General features: G+C 53.4%; 1 protein-coding gene across 2 annotated transcripts in view; it reads right to left on the bottom strand.

Annotated features, from left to right (window-relative positions):
* Positions 1-8,727, bottom strand: part of LOC101592846 (antigen peptide transporter 2) — a 113,210-nt gene that overhangs the window by 78,493 nt on the left and 25,990 nt on the right. For both annotated transcript variants that reach the window (XM_023721179.1, XM_004624260.2), the window contains exons 4-12: positions 7,097-7,227; positions 6,691-6,896; positions 4,528-4,725; positions 4,247-4,375; positions 2,385-2,573; positions 2,031-2,204; positions 1,702-1,861; positions 1,220-1,356; positions 739-872 (exon numbers count right to left, since the gene is read on the bottom strand). In XM_023721179.1, coding sequence (XP_023576947.1) covers positions 739-872; positions 1,220-1,356; positions 1,702-1,861; positions 2,031-2,204; positions 2,385-2,573; positions 4,247-4,375; positions 4,528-4,725; positions 6,691-6,896; positions 7,097-7,227 — 1,458 coding nt within the window. The remainder of the gene's footprint in view (positions 1-738; positions 873-1,219; positions 1,357-1,701; positions 1,862-2,030; positions 2,205-2,384; positions 2,574-4,246; positions 4,376-4,527; positions 4,726-6,690; positions 6,897-7,096; positions 7,228-8,727) is intronic.

Below are 8,727 nucleotides of genomic sequence, written 5' to 3'. Positions count from 1 at the left end.
TTTTTTTTTTTTTTTTTTTTTCTGAATGCCCTCAAGCATGGTTTGTCTGGCTGGCAAACACAAGGATCTGAGTTCAATCCCCGGTTCCGCAAAAAAAAAAAAAAAAAAAAAAAAAAAAAAAGTAAAGTTCCAAAGGAACAATAACTCGTGAGAAACACTTCTCATAGTTGCTCTTCACGTTTAAACGCCCTCGGCGGTCGGAGGCGACTAGCGATGTGACTATTAACACTGCGAACTGGGACCCGTGCGCCGTCCAGCCACGCCCAGCGTCCCCCGGGACACCAGGGGCTGGCAGGAATGGGGAAGGACCCAGGAGGGGAAAACGTCCGAGTACGTATGACATAGCAGTTAACCAACATCTTGCAGACAGCCAGCAAAACAGTAAAGAGCGGTTGCCTCTGGGCAGTGCAGCGATGCATAGCTTTAATTTTCTTCTTTGGACTTCTCCATATTCCCAAATTTAGATATGGATGCTCACATTTATAACACAGCCAGCGCTCTGCGTGTATTCATTACGCCACGTGCACTATTCAGTAGAGACGGCGCCCTAGCACTCAGCGGTGAGCCCCGTCAGCCCGCAGCACCCAGCCCGCCCTCCTCCCACACAGCTCAGCACACCCGAAGCAGCAGTGGTCCAATCTCCTTCACACCTCCAGCTCCAGGGACAACCTGCTGCTTGGGTCGGCCTTCTGGAGACCGCCCGAGCGGCCTGCGTCCGGGCGCGCCCTGGGGTCCTACCCCTCCCTGAGCTGGATGACGTCCACAAGCTCGCCCTGCTTGAGCTCCAGTTTCTGGTCTGCGTTCTGAATCGCCTGTTCCCTGTGAGCGATCACCAGCATGGTTCGGTTCCCGCGAGACTTCCAGGCTTGCAGCTGAAAGGGTGGGATCACACACAGTGCCTCAGAAAGGTAAGGGCGGAGGGACACCAGCACCCCACAGGGCGCCACCTCTTCTGACTCAGGTAAAGGGGCTTGATGCTGCGAAGAGCCGCAGTCACGGTCTTCCCCGCTGCTCCTCTCAGCAGCTGCTGCTGCTCCTGAGGACGAGGAGGCAGCTAGCAGCGGCTGGGGATGCCTCCCACGCTGTGTCCCCAGCCCTGCAAAGGCAGCCGCTGTGTCCACTAAGGGGCCATTCGTCTGCCCCCACGACTCCAGAGGGTGGCCCTGCAGGCCTGACCTCGCAGACCCCACTGTGCAGACCGCCCCTCCCTGCTACTCACAGCCTGTTCACAGTGGACGTCCAGGGCGCTGGTGGCCTCATCCAGGATGAGGATGCGTGGGTCCCGCACCAGGGCCCGGGCGATGGCCACACGCTGTTTCTGTCCCACAGCCAACTGGCTTCCTTTCTCACCAACATCTGAGGAAACCAGAGAAAACGTCTCCTCAGACAGGAGCTTCAGAGCAATGCTCCTCCCCACAAGCAGGGACAATGGCACTGTGGCTGTCACCTATCCAACCAGACAGGAGGGGCAGGACCTACTGCCATGGAGGTGGGAGCTCTACTTCTGTGTTGCCCTCTGGGAACAGACTCTCCAGCAAGGTGGAGGCTGAGGAAGGCTTAAGGTGGGGAAGAACAGAGACTGAGAGCTAAGGGAATAAAAGAGAAGGAGCTAACACGGGCTCACAGGGGCCCAGCCCTTGCCCCAAGAAGCTCCATGTTCTCATTGGAGGGCAGAGGCAGTTCCTCATCTGCAGCAGATACCCGTATGTATTCCATCCGGCATCTCCTCTATGAAATCATATGCAAGGGCGTCCCGTGTGGCAGCCACCACCTTGTCGTCCTCACAGCTCTGCAACCCATAGGTGATGTTGTCCCTCACAGAGCCTGAAAACAGCACCGGCTCCTGCCCAACCACAGACACCTGTGAAGAGGGGAAGGGCGCAGGGGGCAGTGTAACCACAGGACAGGGACCCTCCACTCCCCTCACCTGCCTTCCCGTGAGGAGGCCCACTGTTCATTCCTGTGGACCACACGTCCTCCGTCTCTGCACACTCCTCCTCCACCCACGGCCCACCTCCCTCCCAGCCCACCTGTCTGTGCAGGTAGTGGTGCTCATATTCTGAGACAGGATTTCCATCCAGCAGCACCTGGCCCCCCGTGGGCTGGTACAGGTTCTGCAGCAGGGCAGCCACAGTGCTCTTCCCAGAGCCATTGGGTCCCACCAGGGCCGTCACCTTCCCAGGATGTAGAGTAAATGTTACTCCCTGGAGAAACAGGAAGAACTGAGGCCAGGCTACTTTCTCACAGGCTGCCTCCCTTCTCTTCCCAGCAGAAGCCAGACCTCCTTCTCAAAGGCAAATGGCCCACGAGAGGCAATGCCTGAGCACGCATCAGCAGCAGGGAACGAGGGGCGCGGGTCCCCCCCTGAGGCCTCTCTCCGGCACCTTGAGCACAGGCTGGTCGGGGCGGTTGGGATAGGCAAAGGTGACGTCTCTGAATTCCACGCGGCCCTGCATCTTGGCAGGGGCGAGTGTGCCAGGCTGAGGCAGATCGGGCTTTCTGTCCAGGTAGCAGAACACCTTCTCGGCAGCCCCCACGTTGCTCAGCATGTCCCCATACATGTACATCAGGGTCTGGAAGACAGGAGAGGACAGCGGCTGAGCGAGCACTGCTCCAGAAGCAGCCCCCGGCCCCCCAGGGCTCCCCGCCTCACTCCACGCACAGCCGCCGCACGGCCCTCCTCCTCACCCAAGGCAGCGCTCTCCGCTTTCTGAGCTACAACTCGGGCGGAATTTTAAAGCAACAACAACTCCTCAGTGCCCCCGTTCACAGTGGAAAAAAGGTCAAGTCCGAACTCCGGCCACACAGCATGAATTCTAACCCGCCCTTTGCCACCCTTGTTGCGCACTGCTCCTGCACAGGCTGGTCGGCTAGACGGGCACCGCCTGACAAGCAGGCACCGTGCGCGACTCACCTGTACAGCCGCCCGAGGGTCTACCTGAGCTCCTCAGGCATAACAGAAGGTGAACCTGTGTCTTGGAGATGACGGGCAAACGTAGGGAAAAAGCAAGTGCTCCTTCTACCTTCTCTCATCAAACCACAGTCCCGGGTGAGCAGACAACTCCCCGCTGCCTGAGGCATTTTGGGTAATTGATGGCAACCGCTAGAATAGCACCATCTTGCAACTGTCATGATGTAAAGGCCTAGGCACTGAGCGCCGTGGCTGCTGCCACCAGAAAGACACCCGGCATCTCCTGCCCGAGGAACACACCGTCCTCTAGGGAGCACACATGCCAAACAATGAGAAAAGCCTAGAATCTCACCAACTTCTAGATTTATCTACCAATGGACAGGAAATATTCTAGAAGCAGAAGAATGTATTAATGCCACACGCATTAGACAAAAAACTCCAACAGGACAAAAATGCTACAGGATGACAATCTACTTCCTCGCCGAGTAAATACAATAAGAATTTATTTATTTATTTATTTATTTATTTATTTATTTATTTATTGGTAGCAGGCATCAAACTCAGGACCTTGTGCTTGGCAGGCAGGCTCTTAAGCCACTGAGCTATCTCCTCAGCCCACAAAATTTTAGATAGAGAAACTTCAAAGATGTAGCAGCAAATCAAAGCAAGTGGACCTTATCTGGACGCTGATGTGAGCAAATGCCTCATGGCTAAGCCAGGTGGAAAGCTGACCAACAACTATATCTGGTCCATTTTAGGAACCGTCACCAAGCTTTAGGGGTTATAATGTCTATGAGATTATACATTATGCTAGATGATTTTATTTTATAGATATTACATACTCTTGAATTTGAATTACATATCATAAATTTGCATCAAAATAATATTGGTGAGAAGCAAGTGGAGATTCTGACCAAACAGAATCAGAGATGTGGTGACCACTGCTAATGCAGGTGTTGGGTATGTGTGGCTTCTTAGATCGTTTTCTTTTTTTTTTTTTTTTTTTTTTTTTTTTTTTTTTTTATGTATTTAGTACAGAGGCTACAGGATCTCACTATGTAGATCGGACTCGTAGTGATTCTCCTGTTTTCAGCTTCCCAAGCGCTGGGATTACAGGCACGTGCCACCATGCCCAGTCTCAATCGCAGGCTCAGCGCGCCCCGGGGGGGCGGGGCTGGCACAGCACTGCCTTCTTTTAAATACGTTTGAAATAGACCGTTACAGAATTAGCTGGCATCTTACATTTTGTTCCTGCCCTACTGGGGAGAATAAAGCCCAAGACCGAGAGACAGAACAGAAGGGAAGGGCAGGAGCGCGCGCGAGGTCCTCACCCACCTGCACGTAGAGCCCCACTTCCGCCTGGTAGAGCAGAAAGGACAGCAGCGAGCCCCGCGTGATCTCGCCCGCCAGGATCTGCTGCCGCCCACAGCTCAGTATCATCGCCTGCGAGCCCAGGTGCACCAGCTGGAAGGGCAGGAGGGAGTGAGGCGCTGAGGGAGCCTTCGCGCGCTTTCCCCTCCCGGCCCGGGACTCAGTGCCAGGGACCCCAGAACCAGCAGGTGCTCCCCATCCTTGCTGTCGCTCCCGGCCACCTCCCCAACATGTGGCTGTCTCACCTTCTTGAAGAGATCATACAGGCCCTTTTCCAGGTCCCGGCGCCACCACAGCTGCCGGCATCGCTCCAGGGCCTCCTGATAGCGACGGACCTCGTGCTCCTCGGCCCCAAAACTGCGCACGGTCTGCAGCCCTCCAACTGCCTCCCGCACCACCTGCCCCGCCTTGGCCACCGCATCCTGGATCTCCAGCAGCAGCGCCTGGGAGAGCAGGGAGGTGGGTGTCCACGCAGATGTGGGAGAAGAGAGCAGACCCGGCCCCCTCCAGCCCGGGGGCCTGCCCCCTCTTCCGAGCTTCAGACTCTCTCCTCCCACTTCCTCTCTTGCTCCCCAGAAGGTGTGAAAGCCAAAAGGAGCGAAGAACAGTGTGTCAGTCATTCAGCCGTGAGCTAGTGTGGGAGACAGTCGGTTTCTAACCTTCGTTTGTCCGGGGAGCAGGTAGGGCAGGTTCCCCAAAGAGCAGCAGCTAGCTAAGCTGGAGATGCGATTCAACACGCATCAAAACCCACATAGCAGAAAAGCTCTGTGAGGCCACATTTGTTTTTTTTGTTTTGTTGGCGGAACCGGGGATTGAACTCAGGCCCTTGTGCTTGCCAGGGAAGTGCTTATTCCACTGAGCCATCTCCTCAGCCCCTGTGAGGCCACATTTGGCAGTGACTTCTTGGATATGACACAAGAAATACAGGCAGTAAAAAATGGATAAACCAGACTTCCTCTAATAAAAGATTAATATACAAAATACATCAAGAACTCCTATAATTCAATATAAAGAATCCTAATTTTCAAATGGGCATAAAAGTTGATTAGACATTTGTCCAAATAAATAGAACTGTCTTGTAAGGGGCTGTGGGGCAGCTCAGTGGTAGAGTTCTTGCCTGGCAAGGGGCGCTCAGTCCAGTCCCCAGCACTGAAAAATGATGTCCAATAAGCACAACATCCCTGATTATTGGAGAAATACAATGAAAATCACAATAACCTATCACAAGCTTAGAACAGCTATTATTTACTTTTTAAAAAAAGGCGAGTAGTGGCAGGTGTGTGAAGAAACTTGAGAGCTTGTACAGTACTGGAGGAAGCCACCTGGAGCAGCCGCCATGGGAACAGCGAAGCAGTGTCAGGGCCAGGAAGACGGCTCAGTCCCCGGATCCGCCACCAAAAAAAAAAAAAAATGCAGTTCCTCACAATATTAAAGTGAGCATCACCACATCACCAGCAGTTACATTTCTCGGGGTACGCCCACAGGGACGGAGAGCAGCGTCCCACACAGCTGTCTATACACCCACACTCACAGCAGTCATCTTCACAGTAGCCAAAAGCTGGACACCCCTCAAATGTCCATCCGGGGATGGCTAGACAAACACAGTGTGGTTTATCCACATACCATTCCGCCTTAAAAAGGAAAGACACGGGTGCACCCTGAAGACCTTAGGCTAGTGAAGTAAGCCCGTCGGAAAACAAAAGCCAGAAGATTCCACTACGGTGTGGTAATACCCACAGTAACCAACTTCACAGAGCTCGAAGGTAGGGCGGTGGCCAACGCGAGGGCTGTGGCAGGAGCTGCCACCTGGGTTCAGAGCTGCATTTTAAGAAAAAGTTCTAAAGACAGCTGGTAGCAGTGGCTTCCCAGTGACATGTGCTCGCTGACACCGAACTGTGCGTGTAACACCCATTAAATGGTGACATTTATAGTACATATGTCTTAACCACAACAAGACAGAAAGAACCTAAGATTAGCAGACATTCGGACTCCAAATTCCCAACTCCTCCCTACTTCCGCTACACTCCCGCCAAACCCCGTCTGCTGATTTTCAAGGGAAAAAAACGTAAAACTAATATTTCCTTTTCAATTTTTGAGCGGAGGCTATGTACAGACTCCTTTGAGAGGATGATAAAAGGATCATCTCTCCAGAAAAATGCCCCCCTCACATGCACACGCTCGCACACACATGCACACTTTTGTCCTCAGTGCTGAGGGGGTCACAGATCTTCTGAGCTCAACGTCCATGAAAAGATGACAGAATGAGCAAAATGTGGTGCAAGCATACAAGGTTCTCTGAGGGCTGAGACAAGGAACTGCCTCTCTACGACACCCTCGAGCTGGGAATGTACAGGTCTCCTCACCCCAAAGCTTTATTCTCCTCTCAGGGTCCCCTAAGGTCCACATACCTGATGGCGAGTGTTGTACACCTTCTCAGCAGCCAGCGTCACGGGCAGGTCGATCAGAGACAGGAGGGTGAGTCGAGGTGACACGCCGACCATGAAGCCAAACAGCCCCACGACTTTCACGAGGCTCCGGAGGAAGATGTTGGCATTGAGAGGAAGCCAGTTGCTCATGAGGGTGGTGTCAGAGCTCAGCCGGGAGTGCAGCTCCCCTGGCGAGGACGAAGCAGATGAGCACAGCACACACACTGCACAGCAGAGGCAGAGTCCTCATGAACGTCCCCAGGGACACGGCCCGGCCTCTAAGTCTCTGCAATCACCTACAGAGCCAGACTCCTTGTCCATACTCTGTCCCCGGCAAATGATGGGTAAGGATGTATGGGGAATCCCAGACCTGGTCCCCAGTCCCCACCTGTCTTAGTCTCCTGGAAGAACCCGAGGTCCTGATGCAGCAAGGAGGAAAAAAGCTTCTCACGGATCCGCAGGTTGATTCTGGACATGACGAAGGTAAACAAGCCTCCCCGGCAGCCTCCAGACAGTGAGCTGTGGGTCAGAAGAGAGGCGCAGGAGGAAGGGGAGAGCGATGCACAGAGGAGGGGTGAGAGAAGCAGAGGAGAAAGCCCAACTCAAAGGAAACGTAACAGCGGAGAATGCAAACCATGAGCAAAAGGAAGCGGGTGAGCGACAGGAACAGAGAGAAGAAATGGTTGACAGGGTGACTAGATGTGGGAACGGACTCGCAATATGGAAAAGCCCACGAGTACTCATGGAGTTCCTCTGTGACCGACACAAGGAGCACAATACAGAGCTGTGGAGGACGGAGCGGCTCTCCCTGAAAGACAAGTGATCACCCCCACTTTGGCCTGCCCCTATTTCCTACACTGATATGTACAGCGCTGGCTAGGACTCTTCCTTCTCCTTTCAAGTGGCCTTAAGCAACGCATATTGGTCTAGCCGAGGTGCTGGTGGTAGGCTTTGAGGATGGCACGCCGATAACCCGCACCTGCAGCTCTTTAATGTGAGCCGGGGTTGAGACAGGATGGAGAGCCAATGCTCCACGCTGGGATCTGGGATCAAGCCTCGGGATACACGCTATGACTTCCTGGGCCTTGAAAGATTACACATCAGAGCTGAAGCTCCGGACCCCAAAACATTAGATACTGTCTTAATAGTATAATGCAAATCACTTTTTCTGCATATCCTTCTCTCTGCATATGACAGACGTAAATACAGGCCTCCTACCTAGCTCAGCTAGGTACAGTACTCACTTCCTGTAATTCTCAGTCATTCAGCCTCAAGCCACTCCTCCTTCATGACTTAATAAAACCCGGGTTGGGCCGTGGGTCGAGGCCTTTGTTCCGGATAGCAATCACCATGGCCGGACTTAGGCCCCCTTGGCTCCCCACAACTATAAACATGCCTTAGTGCCTTTATTCTCACTGTGGGTTGCATTGGAAGTGGTGCATTGGAATTCACTTGATGGGATTCCAATAACTTATCCACAAGATTACAAGTGTAAACTTCCTGGACCGAGACAAGGACCAGGAAGGGCTCCCTTAGAACTGTAGAGAAGTAGCCCAGGGCTTGCTTCCGGCCTGGCCTCCCTACGGCTGACCCTCTCTGGCCGCTCCGGTCTTGGTCTTTTTCTTCCCAGCAGCAGAGCCCTCTCTTACAGTCACAGATATTTCATCTTGGGGCCAGCAAGGAATCCCCTGCCCTCCCATTCTCAAGGGCTCCAGAGTCATGCTGACCCCTTCTTTCATCTTTGGAGAATTCTTCTTACACAAACCAATGTTTTACCACAAAATTTAACGATAAGCACATAAAAAGCGTAAGCCATCCTTTCGCATAATATGAGACTCCACTGCAAATATAGCTGGCACATTTAAAGTGTTGGTGATAATCACGCAGGAAATCATGAGGGTTCTGGACTCTGGCAGCGCTGGCCGAACGGAGAGGAAGGAGCCAAGCACACAGATGCGCCCTGAAGTAGGAACTGGCAGCGCTGGTGCTGGAGTGCGGGGGAGACGCCAGGCCGGTGCT

The sequence above is a fragment of the Octodon degus genome, unplaced genomic scaffold (genome assembly GCF_000260255.1).
Source record: "Octodon degus isolate 3935 unplaced genomic scaffold, OctDeg1.0 scaffold00005, whole genome shotgun sequence".
Lineage (NCBI taxonomy): Eukaryota > Metazoa > Chordata > Mammalia > Rodentia > Octodontidae > Octodon > Octodon degus.
This window is presented reverse-complemented; position numbering and strand designations above follow the sequence as displayed.